This window comes from Drosophila albomicans, chromosome 2L (assembly GCF_009650485.2).
Source record: "Drosophila albomicans strain 15112-1751.03 chromosome 2L, ASM965048v2, whole genome shotgun sequence".
NCBI classification, from domain to species: Eukaryota; Metazoa; Arthropoda; class Insecta; order Diptera; family Drosophilidae; genus Drosophila; species Drosophila albomicans.
Window position 1 is genome coordinate 23,513,146 of NC_047628.2, and position 18,954 is coordinate 23,532,099.

Genomic DNA, 18,954 nt, shown 5'->3' on the forward strand with positions numbered 1-18,954 from the left:
TAATGCATTTGCAATAATTAATACAAATTTCTTGTACTATAATTTTTTGTTCTCTTCAGTTTCTTTTTAAATTTGATTTGCGGTCAAAAGCTCAATGCTACAAATGCCTGCCTCTTGATCAAGCTGCACAGTGCGAATGACAGGGTCATTAGTGACGTCATAATTTCTATACGATTCTCTCTCGGTCTCTGGGTTCTTTGATGGTCGCTCAGCTGGTTTGACGGCCCCTCTCTTTCTCACCCACACTACTGCCATTTGCCGCCTCTTGTTTTGTCGTTTTGAACAACAATCATCTACATATCAGACCACAAATTCAAGCCGACTGGAAAGCAAATCATCGCAAGCCGATAGCAAAAATTACCAACGATGAAGGGATGACGTGCCTCTAAAAAACAAAAACTAAAACCTGCGACTACTAAAACATGTAAGTTTGATGGGGGAGAGCCGGGAAAGTGTGTAGTAAAATGTAATAGAAAGCCACGCTGTCTGTATTGTTGTTTGAGTGTCGTGTGTGGGTGCAGCAAGCAGCGCAGCAAAGCGCCAAAGCGCGTCGCGACTTGACATTGAAAAGTTAATTGCATTAGGCGTCTACTTAAATGTTTATTGGGTTGCCATTTATGCAAGCCACGCACAAACAACAAACACAAGCGACAGAGAGAGAGAGAGAGAGAGAGAGAGTCGGGAGAGAAAAGCAGCACGCCAGCATCCCAGGTCTAAAGCGTTGTGGATTTTGTAGTTGGCGTAAAAGCGCTTACAACAGCAACAATTTCACACGCACACAGGCAAATACATACAATACGTATACGTGTGCACGAGTGTGTATGGCACGTTCTCTCATTGCCTGTGTGTTTGTGAGCGTAGTGTGTCTCTCTATCGCTTGCGCTTGTTTTGTCAATTCTCCAAAAACGCGTCGCGTGCTCCAACAACAAACACCACCCCAACCTGCGCCTGCCGCCGCTGCTACTGCTGCTGCCGACGTCGTTGTCGTCGCTGCCGTCGTCCACTGCTGGTGAATTGTACTACAAAGCAGCAGCCCCATTCATCGTTCGACACTCACTGCTGCTGTTTTGTTGCCCAGAGTCCGGATCATATAGTTTTTGATTCCCATTTTGCTCTGGCGTCACACAAGAGGATTCCGTTCATTTTGTTGATTTCCCCCTCTCACCACCTCACCATCACACTCAGCAGCAGCAAGGAAAAACAAGAAACAACACGGTAGCTCAATGTTCGCGTTCACATTTTGCATAATTGTTTAAAAAAGGAAAATTGTGACTCCAAGTAAGTTGTAAAATTATGATACATTGTTAAAAACGATTTTCGCGTGCAGCACGCATTCAAATGCAAAAGTGTATGTGTGTGTATGTGTGCAGTTGCAAAACGAAAAAAAATGTAAAAGAAATCCTTGCGAAGTTGCAAGCCAAAGTGCTAAATTTAGACCTGAAACCAACAAGGCTGCAGCACGCAGTCGCTGCTTGTGCTGCTGCTTCTTCCTTCTGCTGGCCCCCCACAGCCAAAACACCCACACCACAAACTGTATGCATAAGCACACACATACAAACAAATATACTTACACGTATGTACATACTTCAGTTGCTGGCGCTCTCGCTTACTCTCTGCGTGAGGCTCTGTGCAAATGCACTTATGCATGTGGCTATGTGTGTGTATGTGTAGTATGAATGGAACAAAAGTACTTAGCGCTGCCAACAGCGACGCAACTACAACAGCTACATCAATGCGGAATCGATAGTCAGACGACGTCAACGTGGACGACGCTGTGGAGGAGAAGAGAGCGACAGCGAAAGAGAAAGAGAGAGGAGGTCTGCTCCGGATAAAACAACGCTGCAAAGTCGTTTACGTTTTACTGTCGTCGTGTTCTCCCCGTTCTTCTGTGTACGTGTGAGTGGATGTGTATGTTTGTGCTTGTGGGGCACGTAGTTGTCGTCGTAGTATTTTCCGCGTAAATTGAAAGCAAATTGAATGTGATTGAAACTGGCAGCAATACTTTCAACTTGCATTCAATTTTGCACACACAAACCAGACAAACTTGCTAACCATATTTCGAGACGTATCTCTGTTTTCTATGTCATGTTTCCACACATTTTTCTGAATACATTTTTCATATCAATAACGCAACGACTTTCGCACGCTTTGGTATTTTTTCCTCTTTTTTTGTTGCATTGCTTGCACTGCTGGCTGTCGGCGTCCATTACTAGCGCTGCTGCTGTTCGTGCTGCTTCTTCTGCCCATACAAAATACTATGTACTACGACGCGGGCAGCACGCTGCATTTCTACCGAAAAATCCCGAAGCCTCGTCGAAGGCACACGAATCATCGGCACGAGTTGTGCGCGCATGTTTGGCCCCTAGTCTACTGTACCCTCCCCTCACCAACATGCCGCCCTTCGCGCGCCCACTATTCACACACAGTCCAGACCAGCCCAGCCAGTCAGTCAACCAGTGCAAAAAGCTCCCACACACATACACGCATGCACACACGTACAGAAACTGCAAGTGAGAGAACAGCAACAACAACAACAGTAGACAGCAGAAGCAGTAGTCGCAGAGCTCCAGCGCCAGCGCAGAGATTTTTTGGCCATAATTTTTCAGTTTGAGCGCAGCGCTAGCCGGTGACGGGTGATGATAGTAATACGTACATAGTAGTAATAAGTCGGCGAGCCGAAAAGTCTGCCACACACAGAGAGCAAGTAAAGCATTGCAGTGCAGCCCCCAAGTGCAATTGCAGTTTTGCAAAAAGTTTTTCGTGATTAACCCGGGTTATAAAATACATAGACATACGGCAAATATTAAAAACATTTACTACTCTATGCAAAAAATATAAAGCACCTACTACTTATTCTAACATTTGCTGCTGCTGCTAATGCTGCTCCTGTCTGGCCGTGGGGTCCTGTTGAGGCAGAACTTTTTTTGCTTCCGCAATACGACGGACGACGACGAGACTGAAAATCGATAATTTCGTGCTGTATAAGTTACGGCGAAAGGTGCGCGCTCACTCGGTTCAGTTGTGTGTGTTCGGCTCTCGGCGGTTCGGCTTTTCGGTGTTCGGATTCAACGACGAAAGCAGCATTCTTATTGTTGTTGTTGGTGTTGGTGGCGTAGGGTGCAGATTACAACAAGAAAACGCCGCGCATGAAACGTGATTGAAATTATTGCACAAAAAGGAAACGGCGCTTACACGCGCCATACAGGCGTGCGTAGGCGGCAACAGTGCAAAAGAGAAATACATTGCAAGTGTGTGTGTGTCGGTGAGAGAGGGCGCTTAAGAATAGACTGAGCGCGCACTGGAGCTCGCTCTCTCGCGTAAATCAGGAAGCAAAAGTAAAGCAAAAAATAACAAACAAAAATACACACACACCGATGGCTGCTGGCTGGCGAATAAATAGAAACCGTAAAGGCAAAAATTTGTACTAGCATGTAGTAATAGTAGTAGAGAAACGTGTGCAAGTGCGAAAGCGAGAGCAAGAGGACCCCACGGACATCCAAAAACACCCATACACGAAACGGGTGGCTTGACGGGGACGTCGCAGTCGCCGTCGCGTTCGCAGTCACCGTCTCCGTCGACGTCGTCGCCGTCGTCGTAGTAAGTTTTTCTGTGTTGTGGGTGCAGCGTCGCGTAAACACGAACGTGTGTGCTTGTGCGAATGTGTGTCTGCGTGTGGAATGTGTAATACATATAAATAAAGGAAAAAAATAAAGCACACACAGCAACAAAATCATGATAAAGTTTGTCAGGCACAAAAGTCGCGAGAATTCATTAAAGGCATCGAAAAATTTTCTGCGTAAAAAGGTAGCACTAAACAAAATTACACTAAGTGTAGTCGCAATATCAATAAAATACGGTAATTGTAATAACACAACACTTTCGATTTGTTTTTTATTTTTGTTTGCAGCGTGAATCGAATGACTCTGGTACCGAATCTGATGGTGAACTTCTCGATGTGGAAAACAAACGTCACTTAGACGTGGATATGGAAACTAGTAAGTAACGCCTCGACCTTTTGAGCAGCCATTTTGTTTTGCATTGTTGTCGCACCAAAGAAACGATCTCAAATCGATAATAATAAATTTACAAATGAGCATTTTTTTTATTTCCCTGTCATACCTGAAGGCTATGATATCGAAATCGATAACCATGTCTTAAAAGCTTTCAAACTAAATAGTTTTTGCAAATATTAAATACCATTTTATTTGTGTATCCTCGAAACAGGTTTGAGTTCCTGGACGGATGCAAACTCACCTACAACCGATACTGCATGCTCATCCGAGTCTTCTGCCACTGCTGCTGCTGCAATGATGTGTCACCATCAAACGTCGTCGTCCTCATCCTGCGCCCATCTCATGTACGATCAACACAGTTCTGAGGAGGAGCTCGAGGTGATTAATGGGCCCTCAGCCGTGGCTGCGGCCGAAGCAGCTGCTGCTGCCGCTGCGGCGCATACAACCACAACAGCAACCACCAGCGGTGGCGGTGGCACAGTGGCATCTTCGTCGTCGTGTGCATCGCGTCTATCGAACCGGGGATGCACCTCATCGCTGGATACGGAGGCGCCATACGATGAGCAGCGCGCCACAACATCAGCGAACTCAAAGCGTTCCAGCTCAACGCTAATGGTTGAGAATCGAAAGCGTTCTTTGGCCCACAGCTCGGATGATGAGGTGAGTAATGAACAAAGTATCCAAGTACAGATTAATTAGTGATGGTGATTAGTAAGCAATTTAAACTTGATGATAATGATGTGATTCGGTTGTTCACAGTTGCGCAACTCGTTGGAGCCGATATTGACGCCCGTGAATTTTCGTACATCGCCGCCATTGGAGGCATTTAAGCCAAATCGTAGCCATATGATGTTCCGCTCCACAACGCCACTGATATTATCGGAGGCCAGATGTGGCATCGAAAATATTAAATTATGTGATAATAGTGTAAATGAGGAGAACGGTGACGGCAACGGCAGCAACAATAGCAACAGTAACAATAGCAGCAACAACAACAGCAGCAGCAACAAATGCCCCAAACTTGGAGCGGCAGGAGGAGGAGGAAGCAACGAGAACGAGCCGAGTGTTATTAAGGCATGCAGCAGCAGCTTAAAGATGAGCAACAGTTCGCATCACATTTATCAGCCGCAGCCCAAGTATAGTTTCCATTACAATAGCTCTAGAAGTAGTCCGGCCTCCACCACAGGATTGGACATGGAGGTGCGTTCGGTTAGTCCGCCCGCGAAATTATTTCATTGCGCCATCTCGCCGCGTCGTCGACCCAGCAACAATGTTGCTGGAGGAGCAGCTGGAACTGCTGGAGCAGGAGGAGCTGGAGCTGGAGGAGCTGTTGCAGGAGCTATAGGTGAAACAGCGAATGCTGCCGTTGCCGTTGCCGCTGCCGCTACACAGAGACTGCAGCGACCGCATCGGCCGTGTTTAGATTTTGATAAGATGCAGCAGGTGAGTCTCTAATGCAGAGCGCGCTAACAGCGAATGAAACGGAAAAGGCAAATCAAAGACTTTTTATACAAACAACAACAAAACAACATCAACAACAACAATACTGCAAACTGTAAGAGAGCATAAATAGAGAGACAGAGGTAGAGAGACGAAAGAAAGAGTACCTAAGCAACCAGTGTTGAACAACACTGGCCTCACAATTAGGCGCACACTACACGATCAAACTGCATGACGGGACTTCATGACGGTCGATCGTCAGGCATAAAAACGACTCAAACACAGGCATACAATAAACATAAAACAGCAACAAAAGATATCATCAAATCAAATTATGTAAAGCTAAAAAATAATTGAGAAATTTTAAACAGAAAATACGCTAACAACAAAAGCAACAACTAACAATAGAAGCAGCTATTTTTTCACAATTTTAAACCAAAAAATAAAAAAAAAAAATGGAAAAGAAAAACAGAAACCATGACAAGTTTGACAGCATAAACAGAAGCGATGTTTAGATATATGTATGTATATGGATAAATGTATGTAGTAACTACAGAATTGTAAATAATGAATTTGTGTGCGTTGACAGAGAAAAAAAAGAAAACCATAAAACACAGAAAAAAGCCGAAACCGAAACCCAAATTGAAATGGAAACCAAAATCTTTTTGAAAATTGGCATAGGGCTACGTTGTTAGCGAATGTTTTAATTTTTTTAATCGTCAAACATGCAAGCAAAAGAAACTTAAAATTAAATATTAAAAAAAAATTGAAAAAAAAATTAAAAAATAAAAAAAACAGAAATAACAAAATGTGGTGTGATGTAGAACGAAGACTCGAAAACTTTAAAGAGCAAAATTATATTTCTATAAATTGTGTAATGTGCAAAGCAAAAAATAATAATATTGAGGAGAGAATAAGCGAAATGTGAGCGGTTAGTGGGAGCAGCAAGATATGGAAGGAAATAGCGTAGCAAACACTGGGGACAAACACAACAAACAACAAAATAGCAACAGGCAACAATGTGAAGCAAACAATAGTAAATAAAATTAAAAACCAAAAACCAACATAAACTTTTGTAAGCAAGCAAATACAACAAGAATTAACCTAAGTTGGGCAGTTGAAAGAGAAAAAAAAAACGACAACCAGTTTATTATATGTATAAACAATCTTTAAATTTATCCACAAACTAAAGAAAAATTATAGAAACGACGAACGAAAAAAAAAACCAAAATGCTGCCATCAGTTAAAACAATTCATATGTGTATGTATTAAATGAAAGATCTGATCCTTTATTTACTATATGATTGATGAGATTGATGATGGAACAATAAACGCAACAAAATAAAACAAAATTGGACAAAACAATTGCAGGCGCATATTATGTGTATTAGTAAAACAGAATTCATTTTTCTTTGTCAAACTTAAGTAAACAAAAACAAAATAAAAATAAAAAAAAAAAAACCAAAACAACCAATAATAAGCCCATATTAAATTAAAAAAAAAATGAAACAAAAAAGAAAGAAGAAAAAGCAACCAGTCGATATGAGAAACCAAAAGAAAAGCAACAAAAAAGTAAAAATAAAATAAAAACCGTAATTGTGTGCAACCATAGCAAGCAAAACAGGCAACATACATTTTTAAGTATATATATTATAAACGATATTCAAAGTAATGCTAATTTTAAATCATATTTAATGTGAGAAGCAAACAACAAGATTTCTGTTAACTCCAAAAGTAGTTGAAGAATTTCGTAATCCATATTTTCAATAACCATACCCAACCAAACATTATGACACAGATTCAACACACACACACACATTAACCACACCACACCACAGTACACCACAACCTACCAAGACAGCATAATCCACACCACCAACGAAACTAAAAACAAAACAAACAAGAAAAACAAAAACTATATCCATCAATGATCAGGCAAGTAGTCGAGAGCTAGCTGGAGGAGAGAAGGGAAGTGCAAGGTACTAGGCATGCAGTTTTCATCATTTTTAAACAAAAATTAATTAACGAAACAAACAAAATGATAAGAAAAAGAAATTATATTATATATACATATATATTATTATAAATGGAGAACGGAAGATATCATGGACTGAGCGTATGTTAGAGAGCAAGTGTGGAAACCACTACTAGGTTCTAGATTTTAAGTTGCAAAGTGAAAGATAAATTGTGAAAAAGGCCATAGAAAGGCTACAAAAAACGGTAAAGCACACAAAAAAAAGAAAGAAAAAAAAACAGGAGGCATCTTCAAAAAGGAAATTTATGTTGAATATTTTTGAGACACAAAACTAAAAAATAATGAAAAGAAAGAAATGATGAAAAACCAGTTAAGTTGTAAACAAATACAAAGATTTCATTACGGTTTGGGCCTGCAGACAGCGCCCACGCCACTTGTGTTGTACATAGTTACATTAATATTTATGATATATATTTAATATATATATATATATATATATATATCTAAATATATATATATTACTCATTAAAAAGATGGATGAAAAAATGAAACCTTAAGAATTAAGACGATGAACGGTACAAGTGCAAAAAGAATGAAAGAATTATAAAAAGAAAAACAAAACGAAAAAAAAAACAACCAAAACAAAGAAAATGAAAATAATAAAGAAATGCTCTGCAATAGAAAGCAAAAACATTTTAAACATTTTTAAATATCCCATTCCAATTTAGCAACTGACGATAAACTAGTCGCAATGTAGATGTTATCGTCTATCGGCAGAGTGGAAATCGATGGCGTTTTACATATTTAAAATTTTATTCGTTACTTTTATGCTTAAAACACTTACATATAAACAATTACTAATCTACACAGTGTGGTCAGTTCGTACTTCAACGACGTTTCAAGGGGCTGATGTATGTACATATCAATTACAGGCATTCTTTATATACTATATCTATATATATACAAATAGTTTAATACTATTATTTTGTAGAAACCTTGGCACATGGCTATAAGCCCAAAATTTCCTGCTCATTGTCGCCGCAAACGGCATCAGACTTGTTATTCAAATTCATTTCATCATCGTCCTCATCTTCTATTTGCTTCAATTTTTTGCTCGTGCCACGCGTAAGTTTTGCTCCTCTGCCAGGTTCGTGGATGCGAGCATGCCGCTTCAGATCGCCATTTACGCGGAACTTCTTATCGCAAATGGTGCAAGCATATGGCTTCTCACCAGTGTGTATCTTAACATGGGCTACCAAATAGGAGCTGGCCCGAAACGTTTTCTCGCAATACTGGCAGGCATAATTACGCTCACAAGTGTGTATCCTTCGATGCACTACCAGCGAGTATTTACGCGAGAAATTCTTGCCGCAGAATTCACACATGTGCGGCTTGAGTTTGCTGTGCTTCGAGTCCGTGTGATACTTGAGATCGCCCCACTGGCGGAACCTCGTGTCGCATTGCTCGCACTTGTATGGCTTCAAACCGGAATCTGCAAAGAGGGCAACAGATTAACCAATGCTTTAAACAATGCTATTGTGACTTACGCGTCCTGGCGTGTGCCTTCAAGGCGCCTTGAGTGTAGAAGGCGCGATCGCAGGTAATGCAGACAAAAGCTCGCTCCTTCGTATGTGTAAACTGATGATACTTAAGCGCATTGTACGAGTTGAAATCCCGTGAACATTTGGCACAACGAAACTTGCGCTTAAGTTCACTTCCTTCACCATTGTCGTTATCGCCCGGCTGCTTGCCGGCCTCCTCCATGTCCAGCATATACAACTCAGCACTATCATCAATCACTGAGGCAGCTGGCGAAGATGGCATGCTGTCTGTTGGGTCCGCATTGCACTCTTCCAGTTTGAACGAATCGTTGATTATCAGAGGCGAACGTTGCAGCTGCTCAATGGTCGATCCAGTAGCGGTGGGCGTAGGAGTTCGCACCGGCAGCTCATGCTCTTTGCCCAGCTCGCCGACCTCATTTGCCTGCGTTGTCTCAATGTAGTGTTTTTTGTGGCACATATCCAGCTTGGATTGGTGATGTTCTTGCTGCTGCGTTGTTGGTTGCTCTGCTGGCGGATGTTGTTGAAAATGTAATGCCATTTGCTCATTTTCGATTTCGGTGGACTTCAATAGCGGCGGTGTCGTGGGTGGCGGTGGCTCACCAGGCAGCAGCAAGCCGGAGAATGCAATGTCGGAGAAATTATTGTTAAACCAAGGCGCACGCATGCCACTTGAGGTCAGCTCCAGATCGACCAGTTCGTCACAAGTGTCTTCAATGGATACTTTATCCACCACATTGCGTATGCCCTCCAACATATCCTCGGTATCGCTGAATTCCACATCGTCCACCACATTGGCCACATCATTGGATGTAGATGGATTTGTGGAGCCAACGTTGGGGGTCAATTTATCGTCAGCTTTATGCAGGGACAAGGCATCTGAATGTATGACCATATTGACGCCCACGTCATCCACTACATCGTCATCCACATGGCTAATATTGTGAAAGTTGTCAAAATTCAGCTGGACATCGTGGAATACTTGATCCAGCTTCTCCTGCTCCTGTTGCAACTGCAAAGTGAGAGTAAGGTAAGTGTTTTCCTCATACATTCTTATTCAGTAAGAGTAATCATTGAATTGCTAATTGGAAAAACAAAAATTACAATGGTTGGTCCTACCTTATCTTCTGCTGAAAGTCCGCACATGTCCAGTGGCTCCTTTTGCTGCTGCTGTTGTTGCTGCTGTTGATGTTGCTGTTGGGGTTGATCTATGCTGGTAGGGTCGTAGTGCTCCTTGAGATGCGCATAGAATTCAATTTGTGTGTGTACAGCATAGCCACAGATCTCACAACTGTATGGGGCCACCACTGGCACCTGATGCTGATGCTTGTGCTGCTCCAGTTCCATTTCTATGCCACCCAACGAACCCTTGAGCTTACGCGAAATGCGCTTCTTGTGTGGTAACACTTTGCGGGCATTTGTCGTGGACACACTGTGCGCATAGAGCAGTTCATCGTCTTGCAGTGCCGGACATGCCACATCAATGGGCACAGTAGGCTCTATGGCTAGCGCTGGGAAGGTTGGTTGGGAGCCTTGTTGGGGCACCACATCGTTGAGCGTTAGAAACTCCACATCCGTTTCCTTTGGATAGTTGTTGCTGTTGCGTGTGCGTTCCTCACTTGAAGCGGGTACATCATTCGAGTTTGTTGCATTTGGTTCATCCACAACATGTTTGTTCACAAATTGGAAGATGGAATTGTGAAAATTAAGCTCTGGCGGAGTCAGCGTGTGATGCTTTTCCACATAATCGACTCCCACGTTGCCAGTTCCTGTGCTGCTGTTGGTTGTGCTTAGATTTCTAGGACCTTCGGCTTTGGGAAAGACTCCAGATTGGTCCATTAAATCCATCATAAAGTTGTTGTGCATCAACTCTGTCGCCAGCAGCGTCTGAATGGATAAACATATGAAATACAATTGAATTTGGTGAATTAATATAGCCATTCACTTACGTGATCGATGAACTGTTGTGTATCCACTTCTTTGCGCTCCATTTTGTTCGTTTCACACAAAAATTCATTAAAAATAAAAGATCAACTTTGAACTCGACAAGTACAAATCTAAATTGCAGAAATTCCTACAGCTGTTCAGGCTGACCAAAAGTGGGATTTCAGAAAATAAGTTTCCTCATGATGAAAACTACTATAATCACATATTAAATTAGTAACTTGGTCACACTTTATGCAAAAGACTATCGTCGCGCGAAGCGTGAAGTCGAAATCGACCATTTTGTATTATCGATAAGTTTCAGTAAGACTCGCTAAACATTTATGGGCAGCACTTTTCCATGGCGCTAAATTCAAATGTTTTGTGTGGCAAACGTAGGCAAACATTTTTCAAAATATATTTAGTTCTGTAGTTAAATGTGAGCGAGAAAACGTTTCGCTGGGACAATAGCATTTATGATGCTTGTAATTAATGCAAGAGTCATGCCTCAGTCATCAGCAGCATCAACTTAATGCAGATCAAAGCGATTGCGACTTGCATATACAATCTCCACTTCAATTGTTGCCCGGAATTGCATGTCAAACACATTCGAACGGCATCTTTAAGGTGTTACCGCCTCGGCACTGTGGTGGCAATGATGGATTTGGATCTGTTATTGTTATGATTCGTATGAATTTGGTGCGTAATTGCTTGGCACAACAACACTACTAAGTAGAAGCTACAAATGTTCATCTAAACAAAAAGAAAAGAGAAAAAAGATGTTGTCTCGCCGTGTGGTTTATTTATTTTTATATCCACACTGTGTAATGCAGGCGAAAGGCAGATCAAAAGATTTACCAAAAGCCACACAAAATATATTGTCTAATAATTGTTTATTAAACATTAAAAGACTTATGCCAAATATAAAACAGCCGCCAGCCATCACATAAAGTGTCAGAGAGAAGAATAAAAGTACATAAAATTTTATTGCGACCAGTTCAGTTCAGTTCAGGCTGCTCTCAATTCCTCTCTGCGTGCCCCTTGCCCCCCAAAATATCGTGCAACATATGGCAACCACTGAGACTTGCTGACTGTCTCGTCTCTCTGAGCGCACAATTTGTGCGCTAAGCCCTCTGATCCATTTACCATAAATATGTTGATATATCACAGCGCAGGATTAGCTTCCTGTTTGCAACCATATGGAGTTCCGACAATTTTTTGTTCTTGGGCTCACTCGAGATGCAGAGAGCAAGGGGGGACGGATCATCATCTGCGGTGGCTGCCACTTGAGCGTGTTAAATATATGAAGTGTTAATTTGTAAATGCATGTAAATTAGAATGTTTATTGTTATGTTTGTGCTTCAGTTTTATGTGGCCACCAATTGGTTGGATCCGCTCTTGAGCTCCCTGAGAAAGGGTATCTCTTAGTCATTCACTTTCTTTTATTTTCCCCATTTTTTATGAGCATTTCTTTATTGGTTGTATCTACTTGCATACACCTTTTGCTTAATACTTTAATCCAAACAAATTCGCAGATGTTTTTGTCGCTGTTTTGAATTTGTTTTTATTGATTATTGCTTTTGTTGTTTGGTCTTTATATTCATATATATTTTTCCGATATTTTGAAGCGCACAAATATTATTTTTTCATTAGCCGAATGCAAATAGATTTTACTGCCTTGGCGGCGGAATATGGTGAACGCCCTCAGCTCTCATTGCTACCTGATCGCAAGCTGATCTCTTGACCAGCTCGCAGTATTTCCTCTTTTCCACTTTTCCATTTCCCATTCTGCAGTTTGTTTATTTTGCTTTGCTTTCTTTGCTGCCCACATTTTTATTTTTTTGGGAAAGGTGTTTGTTGGCAATTCCGTTTGTTTTTGGTTTAGCTCGATTCAATTTAATATAAATAAATAAAATGCTTACAAATATTTTCGACAAATATGCAAGGTCAATATTTGTTATAGGGCTTCCTTAGCTGACTGAGCAAATTTAAAAAAAAATGGAAAACCTGCTCGAAGGATTTTCGAAATGAGATTTGTGATCTTTTGTGGGTTTGCTAAAAGAAATCATCTACAGAGGCATCTGCATGTTTTTTAATAGAAATTCTTTTTCTCATTTAAAAAGAATGCAAAAATAATCGTACAATATGTGAACAAATATGATATAAAGAAAAATACGTCGAAAGTAATATTGAGATGATAAAAAATATTAAAATATTTCTTCGAAAGATAAAAAATAATATAATTCCAATGTTTATATTTTCAATATTTCTGTAAGATCTTAACTATATATAATATTATATTTCTTCACATTTTGTTGTCCCTGTCTTTCTTGTTTATTTATAATTCGCGACTGGTTTATGTGCAAACGTGACTAAAGTTAGATATCATTAGTTGCAAAATTTGCGGAAGCACAATATGGGAATCTTTGTTAACCAAACTGAGGCAGCAACTTCACAAACTGACAGTTTGCCATGTGTGGCAAGTGTGCTGTACATTTCGGTGGCTGTTGCCACATGCTCGTTAGAAAGTTTGTGCAACAAAAAACAAAAAACTGCGCAAAGAAAGAGGCTGTTTTTTTCTTTTTGTTCGTTTTTTATTATCGCTGCTTTTACAATACATAATGACATTATTATTATAAGCGTGCTTTTTTGTGGATACAACAAAAGCAGAGCAGAGCACGGAAATGAGGGGAAGGAGAGGGTGGGAGAGAGGCACAAGGACTCGGACCGCCAAAGGAGCGAAGCGAGAGAGTTGGGAGTGTGAGAGAACAGGAAGTATGGAAGTGGGCAAGTGCCTTCTTTTGTTCTTCGTCACGTTCTGCGGTGCGCACTCGGGAGCCAGAACAGTAACAATCCACCTTGCACCAGCTGGAGGAGGAAGCGGAAACAGCCGCAGTAACACAGCAATAGCAGCAACACAGCAATAGCAGCAACAACAACTAGAGGGGGTTGTGTTTCAAGAGCTGTTCGATCGTTGGAGAGTTTATGCCAAAGACTTTTGCAAAACAAAAGCTGTGAAATGTAACAAAAATGCAAAAACAAACAGCGGGCGAGGAGGGTGAAAGGTGGGGGAGGAGAGCGATGTGGCACGGGCTGTTGGTGCTGCTGCTGCATAAATATTGTCGACAACAACAACAGCAGCAGCAGCAGTGGCAGCAGCAGCAGTGAGTGACAGTGGCAAGTTCCACCTCACTCCCTCTTACTGCCCCTTTTTTCTGTGTGGCCCCGGGGCCATTGCTGCCGCTTTTTGTGGCGCACGTTTTTCATAATTTTGTGCGCATCTCAGCGAAAAATCTGTTGACGCAATTGTCACGTGCTGCTGTGTGTTGTTACTATGTTTTTTCTTTTTTTTGCTGCCTTGTTGTTGTGTTGTTATTGTCGTTTTTCACTTGTCCAAAAGGATGTGCCACCCGATGAGGCACGCGCGTATTGCGCATAGTTTTACCCACATGCTTGCCCCACGTGCCACTTTCCATGTGGCCCAGACAAAGTGCTCGACGCTCATTTTAATCAGATCGAGCTGGAAAAGAACATAGCATCTACATAGAGGAATGTTTATAAAAGGAAAGTTATGTTAAGAAATTTGGCATAACTTGGATCGATATAGGATTGAATTTGTTGCATTTTAGTAAATTATTGTTCTACTGAGCGAGCCTCAAATTTTGAGATCAATTAATACACTGAACTCAACAACTGAGAAAAAATTTAAATTGTTTTAATTATTTCGGCATTCTTTTAAATTTTTTCATAAGTTAAGTTTTCTTTTGTTTATTTTAATGAAATGAAATTTAACAACCTTGTTTTAAAAAGCGTTCAATTTGTTTAATGATCTTAATTGTATCGAATTAACAAAAGGAAATTCCGTTACGCTATTGCATTGAATTGAAGCAAAAACATTTTTAAAAATTTTAAAAGTTAAATGAATTTGATTTATTTGTGCAACATTTTGAGGGGACTTGCTGCAGCCTTGTCCTTCGATATAGCATTGTATATCAGTGGGAAAGATATTTATATTAAAAAAAGTGTTTTTTCTATAAAGGATGTGCTTACATATATTATGTATTTTGTAGCAAATATTTTATATAAACTGAGTAAGCAAATCATGTTACTTGAATTAAGATGAATAAAGTCCTATCTCAAGACTTGTTTTTAAGATCAAAAAATTGTCAAAATTCTGATTTTTATTCTTGATTTAGAATCTAATCTTTAAAATATAATATAAATTGTGCAATTTTGCAAACCAAATTGAAATAATTTTGAAATAATTTTCTCAAGTGGGAAAAATATGTGAAAATTGTATTTAAAATATAATCACATAAAAAAACACTCAGCAGTATTTTATGTGTTAAAATTCAGTCGCGTTTCTTGCAAATGCCAAGTGCATGAGCTCAATAGCTATGCATGGCATTGTTTTGGGATCATTAAACTCTGGAAGTAGGCATATCTAACATATAGGGTCTACCATATAGGGTCACCGTTGCCGTTGTCGTTGTTGCTGCTTTTGGATGCCCGCTAAGCGAAACCACACGCCCAGCTTTGGCTCTACCTTTTTGCCAATATTGTTTGACGTTACGTCAATCCGAAAACACCCCGAAAGCATCGAAAATAAAAAATAAAACGGAATTGAGATGAAAGGAGAGACTTCTTGGGCAAAGCTCTTGATTGGGATCGATGTCGTTATGTTCGGTTGGCAGCAATTGCTGCGATTGCTGTGATTGCCACAGCGATAGTTTTCACATGTTTTGTTCAAGCATTAATTCCGTTTAAATGATTTCCACTTTATTTTCGCTCGTTTTTTATTTTTATTTGTTCTTGTTGCGCACACATTTTCGCTTTGCGCGTAATCAACTGGAAATGAATTTGACCAACACAAGAGGTTCTCTTACACGAATATATTTATAATATAAATACATATTTTGCAGTTTTTATATATTTGATTTGTGTGGTGGCCCATTAAAATGATGATTGTCAGGGCCATTGAGCCGTGAAAATCACGGCAATAGCACACACAAAGAGCAGAGCAGAGCAGAAACGTATTTGATCATTTTCGATTCGCATTTGATCAGCAAGGTCAAACGATGGCCACGACTCAATGCCAAACAAGCTGAGCTTGGCGTTCTCTCTGTGTGTGTGTGTGTGTGTACGGTTAACCAGCAAATGGCCAAAATATGCCATTTACATTGGCCACATCGCAGACAACGCTGAGCCAAGCCAAGGACAGCACTCGATTCCAAGGACAAACTGAACTCGGACAGCTGAGTTTTTCCTCTCGGACAACAGGCAACAGGCAGAAGACATCAGGCAGAAGGCATCAGGCATCAGGCATCATGCCTGTCAACAGCATCATCAACAGTGCAGTCCACAGCGGGTGCAATGTCCTTTCACGACTCATCAGCGTCCTGTTGCGTGTTGTCTCTCGCTGTGGATCTGTCGCTCTCTGTTCCTCTGTTCCTCTCTGCCTCCTCTGGTGCGCTGCTGGTGCAAATCGCTGGCATTTAACACTAACTTCAGTTGTAGCTGCTGCTGCTGTCGTTGCTCCTCCCGCTGTCCCTGCCAAACAATTGTCACTGCCAAAACACCTGAAGTCGTAAGTTGCACTGCAAACTGCAACAACTGCAACAAGAACTCTGCCATCTCTGCTTTCTATTCCCAATTTTTGTGGAGCAATACAAATGTGCAACAAGTCTCTTGTTTTGCTTTCCTTTGATCTGCTGCCGTCGTCTGTAATTCGAGTCATCGCATCACACTTTGAACAGTGTCTCCTCTCCCGCTCAAGTGTTTCGGAGGTTTTGTAATTAACCGACATTCGAACAGCGACATCTCCAGTTGCCAGTTGCCAGTCGCAAGTTCCCAATTCGAGAACTATGTCCACGCCTAAACACTTCACTTAACGCATGTGTGTTTCGTCCACGTCTTCGTCTTTGTCCCTGGTGTCGCATTTCCACATTAGCTGCAGGCGGCGCCGCCAACGTCACCGTCACCATCACCGTCACATTCACCGCCTGCCGCTTTGCTCCCCCCCCCACACTTCAGCTGACCGCCCCAAAACAGAGCCAAGGCGTTAATGAGAAAGTGTCACTGATTTGACGTCTGTCGTCAGTGCCCGCGGCAAAAGACCAAAGATTTATCAACTTGTCAGCATCTGAGACAAGGAAGAGGCAGGCAGAGCAGAAAGGGTAGGAAAGAGAAGGAAGAAACGTGTGGATCCCCTTTGCCGAGAGGCTGGAGACGTTGTTTAGGAAGTTCCTCAATTAAAGATCAATGAATTGTTGCCATACACAATTCAAATAACTGACACAATTACAAAGTGATTAAACATTGCGGCAGAGTATTGAACAAAACTTGTTATAAATACGAAGAATTATCATATGAGAATGATATAAATTTAAAATTAAAATCAATATATTGATAACTAAGCTAGGCTATTGCATGTGTTTAAACATATAATTCAGTTACGATCAGATTAAAAAATTTAAATTATTTTAGAAATACTTTTGTATGACTAAAAACGCTTCCAAGTTGCTTTGACTGATAATCTGGTATTTTTTGTGCTCCGTGCTATATTTATCGACATGCCAAATGCAACATTTGGTATATTTTTGTATCTTTCGGTATATATCCGGTATTTTTGTGCTCTGTAGTATATTTATCGACATGTCGAATGCAACCTTCGGTATATTTTTGTATTTTTCGGTATATATCCGGTATTTTTGTGCTATGTGGTATATTTATCGACATGCCAAATGCAACCTTCGGTATATTTTATTATTTTTCGGTATATTAATTTGGTACATTTTTAGAATATGTTATTTTCTTACTTGTTTTTTTATCCAATGCATTTAAATATAAAATTTGGCATATTTGTTTGATTCGGAAATACATTGACTGAACAATCACTTTACAATTCTTTTCATCTTTTCTCTGACTTTAGCATATTTCTTCAGTACGAGATAATATTATTGTAGTTTCTTAATCTACTTCACTTTTATCCGCATCAGCTGATCCTAATTATTATATGCATTCTTTATCGATATGCTAAGCCGTTGATCTTGATTATTACTATATAATCTGTAGCATCGCCCATCTTGACCTATTGACAACAGTTGGAGGCATCGTAAAACCTGCCAGCCCATTAGCAGCTGTTATCCTGTTGCTATTGCTGTTGCTGTTCGATCCTTGGTTCGATCCTGTCGCTGCATAAATCAAAACACAGAACATTTCCCTATTTTTGTTCGACAGTAAAAGTTAATTGCTGTGTTAACACGTCCACACACAAAAGCGGACAACAATACGAAAAGAAAGGGAGAAGTCAAGGGAGAGAAAGAAGAGCACTGCTCATTTCAATGCGACCAAAAAAAAAAAGAAGAATTTGAATTGAAATTCTTTAAGACTATTAAAAAACCGAAAGGCAAATGCTAACAATCCGCTTATGACGTCTTCGTCGTCGTCGGAGTTCGTTTGTTGTTGGCTTATGGATCAGTCAGTGGCCGATGGATTGGAATTGAAATTGTTGCAGGCAACTGAATTGGCCAGCTGACTTTTGATTCTTTTGATCCTGTGCTCTAACATTTTGCACGCGCTGCAATGATTTGTGTGTTGATTTTCCACCCTCACTCTCCTTCGCTCTCCGTCTCTCTCTTTGATTGCGTGTGCTATGCCCGCTAGGATCAAGGATCACCGTCACATAAATCAAGGACTCCCGCTGCGTCGCAACGTGCACAATTCGGCATTCATTTGGTTTAGTCATCTTGTGATTCTTCGCGTCATTGCTGAGGTTGGAGAACAGAAATAAAGACATCGATGAGCGAGCGGGATACCAGAGACTTCAAGGCGTTGACTCAGTTGCCAGTTGATCCTGCACATAATTGAGACATTTCGCTTGCGGCTTGCCTCGGTCCATGCCTCAGATCTTTCTGGCGGCTGCTTTCTTGTTGCCACCGACAATGTGATAACGTGTTTCTAAAACAATGCCATCAAAGTCAACCGATCTAGCCATGTGGCTTCTCAATGTCCTTTTCCCTCTATTGTCTTCGCTCTTGCTCTT

The 18,954-nt window shown here is 40.8% G+C and overlaps 2 protein-coding genes and 1 long non-coding RNA gene across 5 annotated transcripts in view; 1 reads left to right on the forward strand and 2 right to left on the reverse strand.

Annotated features, from left to right (window-relative positions):
• LOC117563881 (uncharacterized) overlaps positions 1 to 3,793 on the reverse strand; it is a 26,149-nt gene extending 22,356 nt beyond the window's left edge. The window contains exon 1 of the long non-coding RNA XR_007954635.1: positions 3,721 to 3,793. This is a non-coding gene — a long non-coding RNA (uncharacterized LOC117563881). The remainder of the gene's footprint in view (positions 1 to 3,720) is intronic.
• On the forward strand, positions 298 to 7,369 carry LOC117563765 (probable serine/threonine-protein kinase ndrD). Of its 3 annotated transcripts, none has more exons than XM_034242271.2 (4): positions 298 to 424; positions 3,908 to 3,995; positions 4,225 to 4,673; positions 4,773 to 7,369. In XM_034242271.2, the coding sequence occupies exons 2-4, from the start codon at positions 3,986 to 3,988 to the stop codon at positions 5,466 to 5,468; spliced, it is 1,155 nt and encodes a 384-aa protein (XP_034098162.2). In that variant the 5' UTR covers positions 298 to 424; positions 3,908 to 3,985; the 3' UTR covers positions 5,469 to 7,369. The 3 variants fall into 3 exon arrangements, with proteins under 3 accessions (XP_034098162.2, XP_034098161.2, XP_034098160.2); XM_034242270.2 differs by lacking the exon at positions 298 to 424 and adding an exon at positions 1,046 to 1,278; XM_034242269.2 differs by lacking the exon at positions 298 to 424 and adding an exon at positions 2,618 to 3,804.
• Positions 7,370 to 8,188: 819 nt separating this feature from the next.
• Positions 8,189 to 11,064, reverse strand: LOC117563766 (serendipity locus protein H-1). The gene is made up of 4 exons (XM_034242273.2): positions 10,937 to 11,064; positions 10,107 to 10,874; positions 8,976 to 9,999; positions 8,189 to 8,920 (listed from the first exon to the last, which is right to left on the reverse strand). Exons 1-4 carry the CDS (start codon positions 10,976 to 10,978, stop codon positions 8,436 to 8,438), a joined length of 2,319 nt encoding a protein of 772 aa, XP_034098164.1. The 5' UTR covers positions 10,979 to 11,064; the 3' UTR covers positions 8,189 to 8,435.
• Between the last annotated feature and the right edge of the window lie 7,890 nt (positions 11,065 to 18,954).

Excerpts from the sequence above, each read along its gene's own strand:
- LOC117563765 (XM_034242269.2), top strand. The coding sequence starts at position 3,733 with ATGATAAAGTTTGTCAGGCACAAAAGTCGCGAGAATTCATTAAAGGCA. Across the intron at positions 3,805-3,907 it reads AAAATTTTCTGCGTAAAAAG|CGTGAATCGAATGACTCTGG; the intron begins GTAGCACTAAAC and ends TTTTGTTTGCAG. Across the intron at positions 4,674-4,772 it reads CCCACAGCTCGGATGATGAG|TTGCGCAACTCGTTGGAGCC; the intron begins GTGAGTAATGAA and ends GGTTGTTCACAG.
- LOC117563766 (XM_034242273.2), bottom strand. The coding sequence starts at position 10,978 with ATGGAGCGCAAAGAAGTGGATACACAACAGTTCATCGATCAC. Across the intron at positions 10,000-10,106 it reads GACTTTCAGCAGAAGATAAG|TTGCAACAGGAGCAGGAGAA; the intron begins GTAGGACCAACC and ends CTCACTTTGCAG. Across the intron at positions 8,921-8,975 it reads GAAGGCACACGCCAGGACGC|ATTCCGGTTTGAAGCCATAC; the intron begins GTAAGTCACAAT and ends CCCTCTTTGCAG.